Raw genomic sequence first — 18,980 nt, forward strand, 5'->3', positions numbered from 1 at the left:
GGAGCTGAAGAAATCGCCAGTTGTTACATGCCCTCTCTCGGGAATCAGTGACTTCTAAGTTTCTCCACAAATAGTCTGTGGGGCTCAAGAATGGAAGTCAGTTTGTGTCTACGGCACTGTGTGCACACCTGCTATGTTCAGAGCACTCTGCGTCATGTCAGGGCTGGGGCAGGGGTGGGCGGGGGAACGGGGACACGGTGAAGCTGCAAATAGGGCATGGTTCTTAGCCTCACAGAGTTTACGACAGGTGTGCTGTTGTAAGAAAGGTTTGCTCAGCCAGCTGAGCCCCATGGACTAGGGGAAGGACAATGCATCAGCCTGTCACCCTGCCTTTCCTGTTGGCCAGCTAGCACGCCTTCACATGGGACTGCCCCATCCATGGGGTATACTGACAGTTCATCTGTGAAGGTTCTGTCAATTCACCACAGGGAGGGCCCCCCACCCTCTCTTTCCTCTCTTCCCCAATCCCTTCTTGTTGCCTCTCACTCAGGTATACTACATCAACTTCACTGACTTTGCCAGCTATGAGGTGGTGGTGGATGAGAAGCCCTTCCTGCAGTGCACACGCAGCATCGAGACGGGCAAGACCAACTACAACACTTGCTATACTGCAGGCGTCTGCCTCCTCAAGGCCCGGCAGAAGATCGCCGTCAAGATGGTGCATGCTGACATCTCCATCAACATGAGCAAGCACACCACGTTCTTTGGGGCCATCAGGCTGGGTGAAGCCCCTGCATCCTAGATTCCCCCCATTTTGCCTCTGTCCGTGCCCCTTCCCTGGGTTTGGGAGCCAGGACTCCCAGAACCTCTAAGTGCTGCTGTGGAGTGAGGTGTATTGGTGTTGCAGCCGCAGAGGGAAATGCCCCAGTGTTATTTATTCCCCAGTGACTCCAGGGTGACAAGGCCTGCTTGACTTTCCAGAATGACCTTGAGTTAACAGGACAGTTGATGGAGCCCCAGGGTTTACATGAAGCAAAATCTTCTTTGGTTCCATGTTGACTGGCTTATGGCATGACTCTTCAACCCCGAGGTCCCTGTTGTCAGATCTATTGTTTGTTGCACTAAAATGAGGATCCAGGGCAGCAGGCCAGAGAAAGCAAAGGTGCACTCCAGACTCTGGGGGTGGACATCTGACCCCAAGGGGGCTGCTGCTCCTCTCTTGGGTAGGGTAGTGGCTGGGGCGGAGTGGGAAGGGAGCATTGCAGCCTAAGAAGAAGGCCAGAGAGGGAAAAGGCAGGTGCTTTTGGCAGAGACCATGAGAGAAACCTGCCAAGGAGCATCCTTGGCAGTGGGAATGTTCTTTCTGCTCTATACTGTGGCCTATAGGAGGGTCGGAGTGCTCTTCCCACTCCGGCTGACAGCCACACCGTGGCAGCTTGCTGGGCTTTGGGAAGTTTGCTGTGCTTTGGAACAATCACAGGGAATGGCCACAAATCTGCCCACATAAGACCCTGAATCCGTACTTGGGTCACATGTCTCTCATTTTATTTACAGCTGTGCTCCATACTCAGAAAATTCCCTGGGGTCACCTTCTAGTTGCCCCCATTCCCAGCCTGACTAGAACTCCTGTCTTCTTTCTCCACAGAGCCTACCTCTGTCTGAGACAGGTGCCTAACCTGGGACCTGTGGTCATGTGAGTCTGGAATACTCTTTAGCTTACCTGGGCACAAACAGAATTTCCCATTTATTAAGCAGTACAAATGTTTTTCATCCATTCCTAATCGAATTCTGTCTGGGGACAAAGGGTTGGACTGGATGACCTCCAGAAGTCCCTTCAATTTCTAGTACCTGTGACTCTTAGCAGGTGGCTCTCACCACAGCCTTCTAAATTCCCAAATCCTAGACTGCTCCTGGGCATTAGCAAGGCAGAGCCTTTTTACCTGGCCTAGAAAGGGCAAGGGGTGAGGATAGGACAGAGGGATTTTGTTCAAGTTTGCTACAACCCAAGTGGACATTAGGCCAGGCCTTACCTGAAAGGCCATCAGCTGATGCCGTACTAACCCAGTCTTTCTGCACTCTGGCTTCAAAAAGCCACAGCAGAGCATTGTCACTGCAGATGCTCATGCTGCTCACCTAAAGCCAGGCTCAGGAGAAGCCAGTGTCTAGGCACTGAGCAGGGATCTGCCCCCTAGTTCAGGTCCAAATTCACCTTCCCCTAAACCCCAAGCTTCCCACCAGATCATATGGTAGGACCCTCGAGAGCCTTACTTCAAAGTGCCTGGGCTCAGCCTGGCTTCTGGGTGCTAGGTCCAGCCCAAACCTGGGAAGGCCAGCCTTGTACAGCCTGCTCCTCTTGTTCCTGAAATGTGTTTCCTTTTCAGGAGATGGGGAATAATTTCCTTCAGGCAGCTGAAATTCACCAAGAACAGCGGGTACTTATTTCTCAGCTGTGCCTTCCCTTTCTAAGCAACCACACTGCTTGGCCCTTCAAGGGTCAGGGTGAGAGGTGATGGGCTAGGCCTCCGTTGTCTGGTTGCTAATGACAGCCTTGCAACCCAAGGTGAGGTGAACTCCAGGCATGTGTCTGGACCTAACTCCTATAAAGTGCCTTGGACAGTCCGCAGTTGTAGCAGAAACCAACAAGAACCTCTCCTTCATGTTTGGAAAATAATTTCTCTTTTATTATCTCCTTTGAAGAAGGCAAGGCTGATAATATGACAAACATCATTGTTTAGATGAGGCTCAGAGAGGTAGCACTCTCAGAGTGTTTTGACCAGTTTAAGCCGCAGACCTGGAGCTTCAGCCGGGTCTGACTCCAAAGCTGTTCCATTACACCACAGCATTGTGTAGAATTTGAGGTCTAGAGAGAACCAATAAAAGTGGTAATTTGGAACTGAAATCCTTGAGGGTTCTAGGGAGAAACTCAGAGATGCCTGATTTCATTCCTTGATGGTAATACCTGTCCTCTTGGCTGCCAGGGGCTCCGTGGCAAAAAGAGTCAGACATTTCTTTGGGAAACAGCCAACAGCCTTAGAGCTCTTGTGTTCAGAACAATCTTCCTGGCACCATGTTGAAGCAGCAGGCCTCTGGGACCCACAGAACTGGTAGCCTTTATGTTCTTTCACCCATCCTAGGAACCAGCCAACCATCATGTGTGGAGCCCCTACTGTGGGCAAGGTCCTCCTTTCATTACCCTACAGACAGCTTACAGGAGGCAGCCTGCTTCCCACAACTACTAGTGTGACTCCTTATCTCTTTCCACCATACCTTGGAGACTTTGATACTACCAGGGCCTCTCAGGGATGGAGGGAATACCTGAAAGAGAGGACTGGTTCTGAGGCCAGAAAGGTGTGAGGAGAGAGGAGGAAAAGTCTTCCTAATTGTGCCCCTAAAGAACATCCTGATACCATTCTATTCTCCAGACATGGAGGGGATGACAAAGGAAATAGGATCTGCACTGGACCCTTGATTCGTTCTGAACCCTCCAAAGGAACTCTAAAGGGCGAGGGATGATGAGGGAAATAATAGGTAGCTGGGGAGCCCTATTGCTGCTAAGTCATTGGCAAAGTGACAAAGCAATTTACTGATGAGAGAATGTGGAAATAGATGTGCAGTTTGGAACTATGCTGGTGTGAGTTTGCCAGAGGACCAATGCTAGCATGGAGAATGGGACAAGGACATTTGTGGGCAAGCAGATGACAGAGGTTTGAAGGAGAATTGCATGGCAGGAGTCTCTGCCAGCTACTTGGGCTTCAACAGCCAAGCTGGCATAAAAGACAGCTGGCGGAGGCTGTTCGGCTACTGGTTACCTGGAGAAGTAGTATTTGCCTATTTCCCCCTTCATCCATCCTGAGCCAAATTTCTTTTGCTGAACAGGAAAGAGCTAGGAACCCTGGAGGTAAACAAAGACTTTGATCCATGTATGAGTGTGTGTGTTTATGTAACTTCCTGTGGATGCAAATAGATTCAGAGAAATTTAGAGCTAAAAAGGCCCTTAGAGGGAATCTAGCCCAACCTACATTCCACCCTGTTACTTATGTAGAAAGTGAGGCCCAGAGAGGGAAGATGACCTGCCCCAGGTGGTGAGCAAGCACCAACCTCCAGATTCAGCAGAGTGAGGGGGTAAAGCAGTTCCTGTCCCACATGGCCATCTTCTTTCTTCTACCCACAAACTCCAGGCTGGAAGTACTTGGCCCCCTTCAGGAGCCTGGCCAGGCAGGGAGAGAGTAGCTGCAGCCTTCATCAGAACTCTTCCTCCTCCCAAGGCATTCTCCCAGCTCTAGCCTCTGGACTGGAAAGCACAAGACTGGCCCAGTACCAGCAAGTCCTTAGGCTACTGTAATGCTGCCTCAGGACCCATCCCTGCCTGGAGGCTCCTCTAGGCCCTGTGAGCACAAAGAAGAAAGCTGATTTTTGTCTTTTAATCCATTTCAGGACTCTTTCCAGGAGGGCTCGGGGTGTGTCATTTCTGTATTCCTCCAGCTGGGATTGGGGGGTGGGCTTTGTTGTGAGAATGGCCTGGAGCAGGCCCAATGCTGCTTTTGGGGGTCAGCATCCAGTGTGAGATACTGTGTATATAAACTATATATAATGTATATAAACTGGGATGTAAGTTTGTGTAAATTAATGGTTTATTCTTTGCAAATAAAGCGCTTTCCCCGTCTGTTCTTGAAATCGGCGTGAGTACTTCCCACATGTTAGGTGCTTCTTTGCAAATGACGCCACATATGAGCTAGGGGAAGCACCAAGGCACCCATTTCAGAGGCAGCAACAGGAGGAAGATGGTCTGAATTTCCTGTTGGAACATCCTACATCCTCTCCATACCTCAGACCACACTCCCGCATCCCCATTACCTTAGGTCAGGGTGTCCAATCTTTTGGCTTCCCTGGGCCACATTGGAAGAAGAAGAATTGTCTTGGGCCACACATAAAATACACTAACACTAACGATAGCTGATGAGCTAGAAGAAAAAAAAAGTCACAAAAAGTTATCATAATGTTTTAAGAAAGTTTATGAATTTGTGTTGGGCCCCATTCAAAGCCATCCTGGCCCGCATGTGGCCCACAGGCCACAGGTTAGACAAGCTTGCCTTAGGTCTTCTGTGACTGTGACCACATGACCGGTAGGCTCGATGTCCTGCCAAAAGGAACATTGTCCTAGGGCAGCAATACACAGAACTGACTCACTCTCAGCTTAAGAATGTGGCATCTACAAAAGATACTTCAGGCCTGGGCCCCAAATAGCTTGGGTAGACCCAATCTCCAGCTCATTTTGCAGATGAGGAAACCAACACTTAAAGAATTTAAGTGGCTCACCCAGAGTTACCCAACTAGTAAGTGTGTCAACCTGGTCTGATTCCTTCCCAGCCGAGGCTGCTGTTACCTGGGAAAGTAGTATTTGCCTATTTTCCCCTCCATCCATCCTGAGCTAAAATCAATAAGGAAGGGGCTCACAGGAAAAAGACCAGATTGCAGCTCAAGAACACGTAGCTCAAGAGAGGTCTGGCGCTTTTCACAACCCCAGCAGCCTTTCCCCCAGCCCCCCGCCAATCTTTTGGCTTCCCTGGGCCCGCCCCTGTGCCATCGTATAGGTGGAGCAATGTGCACACAGTAGACCACGACAAGCCTGCAATGGCCAGGTGTGCATGGTCTGGGTGTTGGAGCCCAGGCTGGTCCTATGGCCGCCTTAGAGGTTTGTTTTTTTTTTCTTTTAAGGAAATCAGTTACAGGAAAGCTACAGACTGTTTAAAAACACTTTATGGAAGCTCAGGGAAAATGTAATCTCTGGCACAACAAGTAACAGAGACAGCAGAAAAGCAGAAGCATGTCTTTGGCCACTGTATACAAATCATCACATGAGGCAGGCACCCAGGGTAGAGGCAGCAGCTCACACTGCAGTAAACACGCAGGATATTGTAGACCAAATTGACGAACATAATGCAGGTAAATCACTGGACCAAATGGCACCCACCCAAGAGAGATGGAATGAGAGGGCTGTGAGCCAAATTTTGTAGCCTGTCATTGCAACAGCCATTAGACCAAGAGTCTGAGAGACTTGCCGTTCAGAAGGAGAGTTCTTTATGGCTGCTAAAAGCCAGGCGCCTCATTTCCATCCTGAGCAGGCTGGCTGACTCTCAAACAAAGGCCAGAATTACAGGGCCACGCAAGTATAGGCAAGTTGCTGAGGGAACGACAGAGAAAATTAGGCCTGAGCCCAACCCATTCTGTTACAGCTCTGTGAGGTGGAAACTGAGTGCGGGCTAGTGGGTAGCAGAGGGTATTTAGGGCGTTGTTTGCTCAGGGACAGGAAATGGGTAAAATGGTTGGAGAAGAAAATGGTTGGTGTAGCTCTCCACTTTATAAAGTTCAATCACATCCAATATTGTTTGATCTCCCCAACAGCCTTTGAGGTAAGCAGGAGAGAGATTGTTAGTCTCATTTTATAGATGAAGAAAGGAGGCTCAGAGGTGACTGATTGCCCCAAAGTCACATGGCTTGAAGTTGGTGGAGCTTGAACTCAAAGCCCACTGGCTCTCCAGGCCCCAGTCCTACTGCTGTAGGAAGTAGGACTCAATGCCAGAAGATGGGGCTCAATGCTGGGAGATGGGGCTGTTTGACAGCTAGAGAAGGAGAGACATGCACCCCAGAGCCTTCAAAACAGAGTAGTTGGTGCACACGCGGTATCAGAAGATGGGCTTTTTATTTTGTCCGTTGTTTTCCTCAATGCTGGTGCCAAAGTGCCGTCAGGACACTTCTCCCCTAGGCTCTTCCCTGTTTCTTGGGACTATCTCTCCAGTAGCTGCAAAGAAAGGGCAGAAAAGAGCTGGAAGGAAAAAAAAAATGAAGTGGGAAAAGGAGTGCAGAAAACAAGCAAATAAATAGCCCCTCCCCATAAGGAGGACTGGTCAAATCAGGAGCGGGAGCCCGATAGGTGACTTTTGTCCTCCTGTTCTCACTGGGTCCATACCTTCCAGCCAGGCTGAAGGCTGCTGGGGATGTCTGTCAGATTATCTCCAGCTCCTGGGTCTCTGAGATCCCAAACTTGGTCTTATGCTGGTCAAACAGTTTGCGTAGGGCATCAATATAGAGTGTGTGATATTTAGCCACGATCTCCTGGCTTGGATTCTCAATCTTGGGCATTGGTAGAGGCTCCCCAACTGCCAGGGGAGACAGTGAAGGAAAAGGGGAAAGCATCAGAATAGCTCATTCCTCAGAATGGGCCCCAGGCTTCAAGCCCAGACTCTCCCCATCCTCACCTCCAAAAGCTGCCACTCATCCCAGCCAGCCTCCCTGCCTCTAAGCAGAGTCAGAGCTGAGGTTCAGCCTCAGAGCTAGAGCCTGTGTCCTAGACTGAGGCTGCCAGCAGAAACGCCCACTCACCGATGGTGGTTACAGGCCGACTATAGGGCAGAAGGCCCCAGGAGTTCTCGGTGAAGCCACGTCCGTAGAAAGCACAAGGGTAGATGTGTACCATGCTCTGGAACCACTTCTGGAAGCGGTTGACAAAGCCACCAGGAGTGAAAATGTGCTGATCATAGAGGTCCGTCTCCCCAAAGGCATAGGCAGGTATTAGAGCCACTCTGCAGAGCAAAAGCATATCCTCTGAAGCCCAGAAAGGTAGGGACCTTGTCAAATGCCAGACACGCTGACGGCCCATGATCCCTGGGTCTGACTACAGGCTTCCCAGACCCCAGTCCAGCTGTGCCTAGATCCAAGTTGAGTGTGGGGGCTCTGTGGCCTACCCCTGGCTGCCTGTGGGAGCAAAGCATCAGTAAGCTAAAGGAGGAGGCAAGCCCAGACCCTCCTGGGAACCCCTGGGTCTGAAACGCTGGAAAGTAAGACCCAAGGGCCATGCCAGTTGATTTTCTTCACTTTAACACAAGCTAAGCTTGGCTCTCTCTGAGACAGGGTTGTTGCCACTCCCCTTGTATAGAGGGGCCGGCCCAGATGAGAGGCTGGTGTGAGGGAGAACAGGCTCAGGGCTGGCCCTCTGCCCGTTCTGCTTCAGCAGAAACGCCTCCAGGACCTGGCCCCAGCTCTTCAACCCAGAGGTGGCTTTCCTCCTCCCTCTTTTTTTTTTTTTTAACTTATTTATTTTTTTAATTGACAAAAATTATCTTTCTGATGACCATAGTTCATAAGAATGTATTGTATACTTCCTCCTCTCTCTGTGGATGTCCTTTCGTCGAAACCCCCTCTTCTTTCCCTGCAACACTTTTGGATCCCTTCTGCCAGCCTGGACTGGAGCTGTCCTTACCCATGCTGAAGGGCCATGCGCACAAAGCCAGACCTGTTCTTCAACACCAGGGTAGAAGAGCCTGGCAGGCTGTATCTGCACTCAGCCAGTCCACCAGCCACCACGATGACCATGTTGCCTGTGCCTTTATGAGTCAGCAGAAAGTCAATGGAGGATTGACTCACAGAGCAGGCCCCTTGTGGATAGAAAAAGCCAAACAGCCACTGGTCACTTCCCAAACCCCTACGTTTCCTCTCCCCTGCTTCAAAGGAGGGGGAGTGCAAGGAGCCTAACATCAGGCAGGTGAGCCTATGATAGCTGTTTCACACCAGAGGGGATTGGGAGCTGGCCTTGCTCTCATGCATCCCCCTACAATTCTCCCTTGGGGAGCCATTTTTTCTTTGGCTTTGTGTCCTAGGAGCCAACTTACCTGTAGACATCACATATTCTCTGAGGAAAGGCATCCAGAAAAAGGCTCCCAGTGTGAGTACGTAAGGGGTGATGCCAGGAAATATCTTGGAGAAGCCTGAGGCCTCTGTGGAAAAGTGGCCAAACCATCCATGGGCCAAGAGCCCATGAGGGTGGCAGACGAGGATGTAATTGCGGCTGGGGGAGATGTCATGAGTCTTCAGAAGCTGCGGAAGAAAGTAGAATCAGGAGGGCTATCCCCAGGGTAGAGAACTCCTCTTTTGGGCAGAGATCTGAAAGGAAAAGGACTGCTAGGTCTAGCCATGCAGGCTGCCCAATGTACAACTACAGGGGGCGTCATTCTCAAGAGCCTCAATGTTGATGGCACCCTCCACCCCTAGCCTGACCCAACTGCTAGCACTGAAGTCGGGGCTGGACCCGGGCTTGAGTGGGGACCTGGGGCTACTGACCTTGAGAGGGAAATAATCGCTGTAGTGTTTCCACAGGCGCCAGTGCCTCACACAGGTAAACCGGCGGCCGCCTGAAAACAGAGGCAATACAGCCAAGCTTTGTCCATTCCCACTGTGGGCCTGCCCCAGGGTGCTCTCACCCCCTGCTGTTTCCTGGCCTCTTAAGTGGCAACCAAGGTGGGCATATCAGGGCAATTTAGGACAGGCCTAGCTTCTGCTTCACTAGCTGCCGCTCCCCTAACCCACTCCAGTTCTGATCTGGGCCTTTCTACCACCTTAAAAAGACCCCTTCCCTCAGCCTCTCTAGCCCAGGGAGGGACAGGCTAAAGGGCTGTCTGGGAATTGGCCAGAGCCTCTCAGGATTGTGATGAGAGAAGGGGAAAGAGCATGTGGCACGTGGCAACACAGCACCAGCAGGACCCTTACCTCGCTGAGGGGTCTTCCAGTCGAAAGCCAGCCAGGTGAGAATAAGCACAGTGACAGGCCAGTATGGCGTGAACACCACCAGGTAGAGGTTGACAACAATCACAGTGGTTGCTGCAGGAAGCCCAGACCAGAGTTAATGAATTTCAAGCAGTCCCTCACATTTACCCTCTCTCCGGAGTTCTGTCCACCCCAAGGTCACGTGCACTCTCTCTCACCCATACCCACTCAGCACTCTCACTTCTTCACCCCAGCACCTGGCCCATCTGCCCATGTCCCCAGCCCCCTCTTCTATCTGGCCTTGGGAACCTGATTCAGGTCTAGGAGTCAAGGTGTCTTCCTCCCCAGCTGAGCTTCACACTGTGAGCCCTCTCCTCTCTGGGCCCTGCTCCAGCACTGCACTGGGCTCTGCCTGCAGTGTGGTCAATGGCAGTGAACCAGCGGTGGGCCACCAGAGATGGGGAATCCTGGAACAGTTTTCCTCTAATTCACGTCCTCCTCTCCAAATCTTCCCTCTGAGGCATTAGTTAAGGGAATACCAGGGAAAGCAAAGACCCATCTTCAGCCCAGTTGGGAGCACACCAGACGGCAAACAAAGAAAAATACAAACCGGAATAGAATAAGGTACTGGGCTGTATTAAGTTCCAGTAAGATAGGAACACTGTAGGTTAGCATAGTTAGGAAGAGTTGCTAGAGATGAGTCATAGGGAGCCACACTCAGAATTATTACTGGACTCAGTTTTTAAGGCAGCTGTAAGTAAGATTATTTGGGAAAGCGGGTCAATAAAAGGTTAGAAAAGACAGAGAACATTTCTAATTGAACATTGCAGATTGAACACAAGTTTTTGACTTGACTTCTTGCTGGAGCTCCATGAAAATTATTATTAAAATGTTTTTTAAAATATAGATCCACAAGGAGAAAGAGAATTAATGAGATGCCAACAGCAGATAAGAGATATTAGCAAAACATTTCCATGTAGGAAAGCAGATGGAAGAGGGGGTAACTGACTTAGAACAAAAAAGTTAAAATCTAGTTACCTGTAAGGGGGATGCCTACAAGATGTGAGCCTATTTGCACTGGAGGATCTAGGAAAGACTCAGAAGTTGGAGGCATCAGGTGCCACAAGAGGCAGGGATGAGGCGCAGGGCTAGAAAAACTGGAGGATTGGTTGAAAGTCTGCCAAGGAATTAGAACCCCAGGTTCCCTCTCCTCCCCTACACAACTGGATGATGGGAGGATTGTTCCCCAAAAAATTGAACTAAACAGACTCTAGACTCAAATACTTACACTAGGCACAGCTAAGATATTATATATGCAGCCAAATTATTAATCAAGTATAGAAGTGGAATAAAGGCAATTTCGGATGCACACAGTCTCAGATAATTTTTCTCCCATGCTCCTGTCTCAGAAAACTACTGGAGAATGTGCTTCACCAAAATGAGGGAGTAAACCAAGAAAGAGGAAGGCATACAATCCAGGAAAAAAAGGACCCAACGAAGGAGGGGAGCAAGCAGGGCCAGGGATAGGGAGAGGTGAGCAAGGTGCCCAGGGCACAACGTTGAGCAAGACACTCACTCTCCAGTTAAGAGTCCTATGAGTCCATTTTGTCCCTGGACTCATCCCCTTTCAGCCACTCTCCTCCTTAACCCTTCTCTGCTCCTCCTGCCTCCCTTCCAGCTCACACTGGGACCTGATCCCTCAGTCTTGCTTCCTCCATTTCTCTTGTGCCCCACCCCCCGACTTCAAGTCCTATTCATTCTACTCCAATTTATTGAATCTCCCCTCTTCTTTCCTCTTCTCTGCATCACCATCACTACTGGCCTGGTCCAAATTACCGCCATCTGGATTATTGCAACAGCCTCCTACCTGGCATTGCCCCTTTCACTTCTAACTTCCTATAATCAGTTTGCTTCACAGAGCTAGAGTAATCTCTGATGCCATCACCCTGTGTCAATCTCCCTCATGGCTCCACATGGCTCTCAAAAAAAAGTCCAAACTCCTTCCCATGGTTTACAAAGCCCTATACAATCTGTCCCCTGCCTGTTTCTCCAGTCTCTTCCTTCTTCCCTCTCGTTTGTTCATTCATTCATTCAATAAATATATATTGAGCACCAATTCTGTGCTTCTCACCCTCCACCTCACTTAACCACTGGCAGCTCCTTGAATGCATTATGTGCCCTTTGCCATCCTAGCTTTTCCATGTGTTGCCCACTCTCTGCCCCAAATGCTCTTCCTTTCTTCACCTATTTCCTATTTGTCCTTCAAGAGTCAACTCAAATTCAAGAGAAAAACGGGCAGAGGTCATAAATGGGCAGTTAATAGAAAAAGAAATGCTAATTGCTGATAAACACGAAAAGATGCTCAATCTCATCAGTAATTAAGGACGTTCAAAATGAGGCGACAGCTCATGGTTTCTTGCCTATCACTTCTGGGCGGAGGTAGTAAGGACTGTGGATGAGTTCTCCATTCACTTTCTCTCCCATGCTGTGGTAATCCCTCAAGCCCCATTTTGCAGTGACACAATTTGGTGGTGCCTCCGTCAGCCTGAGTATTAATGTCCACAGTGAGTGGTGACTCCCACCAACCTATATTGGACATTCAGCATGAACAAGAAATAAACATTTGCTGGGTTAAGCCACTGAGATTTCAGGGTGAATTTATCAGCACAGCATACCTAGACCATCCTGATTAATACACCCTGAATGCTCCCACTTTGCAAACGAGGAAAACAAGACTCAGAAAGGATAAGTACCTTGCTAAGAATTGCACAGATAGTAAGTAGTAGACCTGGAATTTGAAAACAGGTGAGGTGAGGTAAGGAATGCCCGCCCACCCTTCCTATTCACTGGCATGCCTCTATGCCAGCTCTGTGCACCAAGGCCTACCTGCATTCTTTATTCCTAGATAGTTTGCAAGGTCACTTAATTCATGTCCCTGACTCCAGCCAGTACTCACCTGAACCACTGGAAAGGCAAGAATGTTTTCCAGGACCCCTTCCCATGGTGACGATTTGTTTCAGCACTTAGAACACAGTGGCCAGCATAGAAATAACTTGCACAAAGTGTTTGTAGTGTATCCATCCATGCAGACATGGATGGATAAATGGCCGAAATCTTCAGGAGGAGGTTTCCAGAGCCTCAGTCTGCCACCTGACCCAACTGTCTCTCACTGGTGGTTTGCTTGAGTCCCTGTGATTGCAGCCAAGCCCTTTTCCTTGGCTAGCCTCAGTGGAACTGCTCCTCATCTTCCCAAAGAATGCCCTCTACACCCCAATGTAGACCCAGGAGGGCGCACACCTGCAGCGAAGTCCATGTGCATAGACGCGCATATACACACCCCCGCATAGGCACACACCCATATGCACACACACATGCCCACAGGGACACTCACAGATCCCACAAACACCATGGCCAGGTGGACCAGGCCAGAGGCTGGTGTTACGAACCTTCCTGGTTTTACTGGAACAACCCTACTTTGACCATTGAACATCCTGCAACCCTAAAATCCTTCAGTCTCAGGCAAGCCAGGATGATTGGTCACCCTACCAAAGGCTGAAGACTCACTGATAAGCAAGGCACTGAGGGCCCACTGGAAAACAGCAAAGACGTCCAGGGCAGTCTTGAGGTCCTTCTTAGAGGGCAAGAGCATTGTGCCCAGCGTCCCAGTGGCTCCAGGTAAGTGCTGTTCAGCTGCCCAGCCCTGATTGCTCAGGAGTCTGTGATGTTTCCTCTCTTAATGTTTTCTTCCCCAGCCTCTGCCTAGCCTCTGCCCCTGTACCACCCCTCCACAGAATTACAGGACCACATAATGCCTCTGCTTATCCAGTTCCTTCCAGCTGCCCACTCACCTGTACTTCTACCAACTTGGGTATTGCCTGGACTGGGATTGTGACACTCCTTCGCACACTTGGCTAGAGAAATGTGATGAAACCCTGGTGTGGGAAGTTAGTGTGGGCGTGCAGCCGACAAGAGGCCTCCAGGGCCAGTCTGGATGGTGGAGAGTGATGGGCAGGAAGGAGCCTGGGGCTCAAATGGGACACAGGGCTTGCATTTCTGTTTCTGAGGCCCAACTGTCTATGGTCTCTCAGTGACAATGGGATTGGAGGGCAGAGGGAAGGAGGTCACAGGCCAGGCCTTAGAAATACCTTCAGCCTTTTGGCCAGTCTGGGAGAACTCATTACTCACATTGAAGAGACATCACATGTATGTCTGTGAGCTATCATAGGTACTGAATAAACCTGTTATTGAATGAAGAAACAAATATTGGGGTATATTATTCTGTGTACATGAAATTTTAGAATAGGCAAAACCAATCTATAGTGAAACAAATCAGAGCAGTGGTTACCTGTGCTGGGGGATTGACTAGGAAATCTTTAGGGGTAACAGTGATGTTCTCTGTCTTGATAGGACTTTGAGTTACACAGATCAAAACCTTGTTACTCAGTGAGTATACACTTAAAATGTGTACATTTCACTGCCTGTGGATTTTACCTCGAAAGTAAAAAAATGTTGAACTCTCATTAATTCTGAAGTGTGTAGGAGTGAAGAATACTAGGCTGGGCATGGTAGCTCACACCTGTAATCCCAGCACTTTGGGAGGCCAAGGCAGGAGGATCACTTGAGGCCAGGAATTAGAGATTACAGTGAGCTATGACCCTGCCACTGCACTCCAGCCTGGATGACAAAGTGAGACCCTGTCTCTAAAAAAACAAAACAAAAAAAGAGTGCTGATGTCTGCAATTTACTTTGAAATGCATATAAAATATATTGATGGATGGATACAGGGATGTATTGATGGACAAATATGTAATAAATATAGCAAAATATTACCTGTACAATCTAGGTGGTGGGTGTTCACTGTACGATTCTTTCAACTACTCTGTAGGTTTGAATTTTTTTATAATAGAATTTTGAAAAAAGAGTTCCCTCAAGGTCATACTTTGGGAGGCCGAGGCAGGCAGATCACCTGAGGTCGGGAGTTCGAGACCAGCCTGACCAACATGGAGAAATCCCATCTCTACTGAAAAATACACAATTAGCCGAGCGTGGTGGCACATGCCTGTAATCCCAGCTACTCGGGAGGCTGAGGCAGGAGAATCGCTTGAACCCGGGAGACAGAGGTTGCGGTGAGCTGAGATCGCACCATTGCACTCCAGCCTAGGCAACAGGAGCAAAACTCTGTCTCAAAAAAAAAAAAAAAAGTAGTGGCTCGCTCCTGTAATCCCAGCACTTTGGGAGGCCGAGGTGGGTGGATCACATGAGGCCAGGAATTCGAGACCAGCCTGGCCAATATGGCGACACCCCATCTCTACTAAAAATACGAAAAATTAGCCGGACATGGTGGCGCGTGCCTGTAATCCCAGCTACTCTGGAGGATGAGGCATGAGAATCACTTGAACCCGGGAGGCAGAGGTTGCAGTGGGCTGAGATCATGCCACTGCACTCCAGCCTGGGCAACAGAGCCAGACTCCGTCTCAAACAACAAAAAAAAAGAAAAAGAAAAAGAAATTTTACAAATATGATTTTGTTCATGCACATGCATGTGTACATGTGGTCTTTGCCTGTGAGTATATACGTACAAAGGGAAATATGTATCTAGTTGTCAACACATGTTTATATATGCACATTAGTAGGTGGCATCTCCAAGCCTGTGTATGATGGGAGATATGCGAGTATGAAAGATACCAAGTCCAGCCAGGTGTGTCCTATGTGCCAAATACATGGAAGGGTGGAAGACTGGAAGGGTGTCTTAATACAACATCTAATTATTATGAGGGCATAATATATGCCAGGCACTGTTCTGGGCAGCAAAACAAACTAAAAAAAATCATGATTTGTGAAGTTTATATTCTGGTGGAGGAAGACAAATGATAGAAATTAATTAATTAACTAATTCTATAGTGCATTCTAAGGTGATAAAACCTACTGGGAAAAAAACAAAAAACATTTGAGCAGAGTAAGAGGGATGCAGAGTGCTGGGAGGTGGGAAGGGATCAGGCAGGGAGAGCAGGCTTTACAATTTTAAAAGGAGTGATCAGGGAAGGCCACGCTGAGAAGGTGACATTTGAGCAAAGGCTTGAAGGAGATGATTAAGTAAGCAGTGTGGCAATTGGGATTGAGAAAGTTCTAGGCAGAGGAAACAGTAAGGGCACACAGCCCCTGGAATAAGGTGTCCCTGGCAGGTCATGAGGAGCAGCAAGAAGACTTGAATCAAGTGAATGAGAAGAACTGAGTAGGTGAGGGCAGAGAGCAGAGTGCCTGGCAAAGGCCTGCTCATGGAGGGTCTTGTAGGCCAACATAAGGACTCAGCCTTCTACTCTGACCGAAATGGAGAGCCTCTGTAGGGCTTTGAGCAGAGAAGAGCCAGAATGACTTAAATTGCTAAAGGGTAGGGAAGGAGGAGATCTTTGAGGGGCTATAACAATAATCCCCTGTGAGAGATAACAGTGCCTTACACCAGGCTGGGTGGCAGTGGAGATGGAGAGAAGTAGTTGGATTCTCCATGAACACAGAATTCCACAAAAGACCATTTGGAAGAAGGGTTGGAGTTGGGGATGAGGCAGAGGAAGAACATTCTGTACGGCCCTGTGGGAAGGATCTGCACTTCCCTGCCAAGGAGAAGCCACCTCAGCACAGCTGGGGTTGGGCTGTGGGCCAAGTGCATGGAGCCCCAGGACACTTCCAGGGGCCAGCACCCATGCAGCGAGTGAAGACCGCAGTGGCCTGAAAAGAAAGGAAGAGCTGCCTACCAGAGAAGAAGAAAGCCTGGGGTTGAGAGGCCACTTCACTCCCTCTACTGAGACACTCCTGAGATGGGCCTTATTTGTATCAAGCCAGGCCTTGTGGAACTGTGTTGTCCCCACCTCTTCACACATCTTTCCCCTGTCCCTGATGCCTCACTCTCCCATCTTGGTCTGGGAGCTCTCAGGGGCAGGAATTGGGTGGTTCTGGGTCTGACTGTTCTCACGTGCCCAGCCCCTAACACAGGCCACACAGTAGCCACTCACTGACAATTGTTATGAAAATGCCTGAGTGGATGGAGGCCTGGCCCGTGTGGCACTGGGCAAGTCTCTGAGGCTTGGTTTCTTCACTTCTAAATAGGAGATAATGAGTGGTCACTCAGACATGTGAGAATCCAGAGAAGTAACAGATGGCCGATCACTTTGTGAACCGTGAAATGGTGTCCAAACATAGGTTGCCACTGTTGTTGCCATTGAGAGAAGGGGTGGGGCACTGAGAAGTGAAGGCCCAGAGCTAAACTGCATTTGTCCCAGAATGGGCTTCCCTCCAACAGCGTCACTGTGGAGAAAGAATGGCAGAAATTCTGGAGCAGAAGCCATGGCAGTGTGAACGTTTTGGACATTTTGGAAGCCCTGCCTTCTCGTCCACAGAAAGAAGGGCATGTACCTAGCTGATGCATCTGCATGCATCCCCCCATCCTAATACCAAACAGAGAAGTTGTCAAGATTGTGTGGGTGCTTCCAGTCCTCAGTCCTATCCCCCTCCACCATCTCTCCACTCTATCCTCACAACATTCCTGGACTTTCTGAGGCTCAGAGATGGTCAGAGCTGGAAGGGTTCTTGGAATTTTCCATTAATAATTCCAAGCTACTCAGGGGAAGACTCTCCATGGCTTTCACTGAGCCCCCTGCCAGTGACATATTTCTTCATGCTCTCAGACCCAAGCTCAAACCCCACTGGTCCTACTCTCTAGGCTCCTGGAAACAGATGAAAAATAAAGCCAGTCATTCTTCCTTTACATAGCAGTTTTTACTCTGCCCAGGTAGGGTTGTCGGATAAAATAACAGGATGCCAGTTAAATTGGAATTTCAGATAAACCATGAACAATGTTTGAGTGTAATATTTGGGACATACTTACACTAAAACATTATTGCATGGGACATACTTCTACTCAAACATTATTTGTTGTCCATCTGAAACTCAAATCTAATCAGGTTCTGTGCTTTTATTTGCTAAATCTGGCAACCCTATGATCAGACCAGGATCATGTGGTCAAAGCAGTTGGCACACCCTGGCAGCCACAGCCGGGCCTTGTCTGGCACATCCAGATAGCAGACTCCATTCAGTGGCTCACGAAATCTGAACGTCACCCCCAGTTTCTCAGCTGCCCCAGAAATCAGGCTAGCCTCCATCCCCTGCAGTTAACGGCTTACTCAGATTCTTCCAGCAGAGTCCCCACTGTGCTGAGGGATATTTCCTGCATGCCCAGCACCCACTGCCAGCCCACCCATCTCTTCTGAAGGGAGGTGGCCTGCTGGTCAGCGATTTTGTGTATTCTGGCTCAAGTTCCGGTTCTCGCCTTCTCTCATTTAGCAAACTAAGAATGATCAGGGGATGGGAGCCTGCCTAAGAAACCAAAGCAGGACATTAGTGATGGAAGGCAAAAAAAAAACCAAGCATGATAGTTTGAAAGTGCCAGAGTGGGCCTCTTCTGACTCAGAAGATTGGAGTTGGTCACTGTCCTCTGCTCTGGTGGGCAACATGTACCTTTCCTGTTTCCAAAGGGCTCCTGGGATTGGCGGCTTTCACATGGCCACTTTTTCCCAAGGATTCATATTCACCTCCAACCTCATGCCACTGGCGACAGTAACAAGTCTCAAACTCTCCCAGGAATGCTCATACAATCCTTCAGCAGATGTGGAAAGGGAACAGAAGAAGCTTCTCTGTGTACATGGACCATTGCTGAGGAGGGACAGAGGGAGAAAAGAGGCTAGAACGCTAATCAAGAGCAAGACTAGGAACCTCGCTTCCAAAGGTCAGCTTCAATTTTATATGTAGTTCTGTAGTTGTTTCTTTTCTTTTTTTTTTTTTTTTTTGAGACGGAGTCTCTCTCTGTCACCCAGGCTGGAGTGCAGTGGCGCGATCTCAGCTAACTGCAACCTCCGCCTCGCAGATTCACGCCATTCTCCTGCCTCAGCCTCCAGAGTAGCTGGGACTACAGGCACCCGCCACCACGCCCGGCTAATTTTTTGTATTTTTAGTAGAGACGGGGTTTCACCGTGTTAGCCAGGAAGGTCGCGATCTCCTGACCTTGTGATCCACCCGCCTCGGCCTCCCAAATGTAGTTATTTCTTTTTAATCTGTCTTCTCCTATTTAGCTGTATGCTCCTTGAGATTAGGGGTCTCTATTTTGTTCATTGTTACATCCTAAGTGCCTAGAACAGTGCCTGGAACATTGCAGGGCTGATAAATGGTGGCTGAACGACCGATTGAATGAATGAGCAAAGGGGGTTGGCGTAGAAGGAGGGTCAGGAACAAGGTTGGGGCAGCACAGAAACCAGGCCTGAACAGAGCAGGAAGCTCATGTGGCCCCAGAGCCTTAAGGGACAGGTGGGAGGATGAAGAAAGAGTAAATCCACAGTGATCTACTCAAAAGCCTTCAGTGAGGTTGCCTCCTTGTTGCCCAGTCTGCTGTATCACCTGACTCACACTCCAACACCTACAATCCGGTGATATACTCCCTCTTAGGCAAGTTCTAGGAA

The 18,980-nt window shown here is 49.2% G+C and overlaps 2 protein-coding genes across 4 annotated transcripts in view; one reads left to right on the plus strand and one right to left on the minus strand.

Annotated features, from left to right (window-relative positions):
* The window catches only part of EDA (ectodysplasin A), a 427,490-nt gene extending 422,876 nt beyond the window's left edge, over nucleotides 1–4,614 (plus strand). For all 3 annotated transcript variants that reach the window (XM_055267222.1, XM_055267223.1, XM_055267224.1), the window contains exon 8: nucleotides 491–4,614. In XM_055267222.1, coding sequence (XP_055123197.1) covers nucleotides 491–742 — 252 coding nt within the window. In that variant the 3' untranslated portion in view covers nucleotides 743–4,614. The remainder of the gene's footprint in view (nucleotides 1–490) is intronic.
* A 1,065-nt stretch (nucleotides 4,615–5,679) lies between these two features.
* AWAT2 (acyl-CoA wax alcohol acyltransferase 2) lies at nucleotides 5,680–13,132 on the minus strand. The gene is made up of 8 exons (XM_055267230.1): nucleotides 13,042–13,132; nucleotides 9,481–9,591; nucleotides 9,055–9,125; nucleotides 8,607–8,811; nucleotides 8,198–8,372; nucleotides 7,321–7,520; nucleotides 6,908–7,097; nucleotides 5,680–6,763 (listed from the first exon to the last, which is right to left on the minus strand). Exons 1-7 carry the CDS (start codon nucleotides 13,124–13,126, stop codon nucleotides 6,943–6,945), a joined length of 1,002 nt encoding a protein of 333 aa, XP_055123205.1. The 5' UTR covers nucleotides 13,127–13,132; the 3' UTR covers nucleotides 5,680–6,763; nucleotides 6,908–6,942.
* Between the last annotated feature and the right edge of the window lie 5,848 nt (nucleotides 13,133–18,980).

This window comes from Symphalangus syndactylus, chromosome X (genome assembly GCF_028878055.3).
Source record: "Symphalangus syndactylus isolate Jambi chromosome X, NHGRI_mSymSyn1-v2.1_pri, whole genome shotgun sequence".
Classification (NCBI taxonomy): domain Eukaryota; kingdom Metazoa; phylum Chordata; class Mammalia; order Primates; family Hylobatidae; genus Symphalangus; species Symphalangus syndactylus.

Excerpts from the sequence above, each read along its gene's own strand:
- AWAT2 (XM_055267230.1), bottom strand. The coding sequence starts at position 13,126 with ATGCTCTTGCCCTCTAAGAAGGACCTCAAGACTGCCCTGGACGTCTTT. Across the intron at positions 9,126-9,480 it reads CTGGAAGACCCCTCAGCGAG|GCGGCCGCCGGTTTACCTGT; the intron begins GTAAGGGTCCTG and ends CTCTGTTTTCAG. Across the intron at positions 8,373-8,606 it reads AGAATATGTGATGTCTACAG|GGGCCTGCTCTGTGAGTCAA; the intron begins GTAAGTTGGCTC and ends TCTATCCACAAG.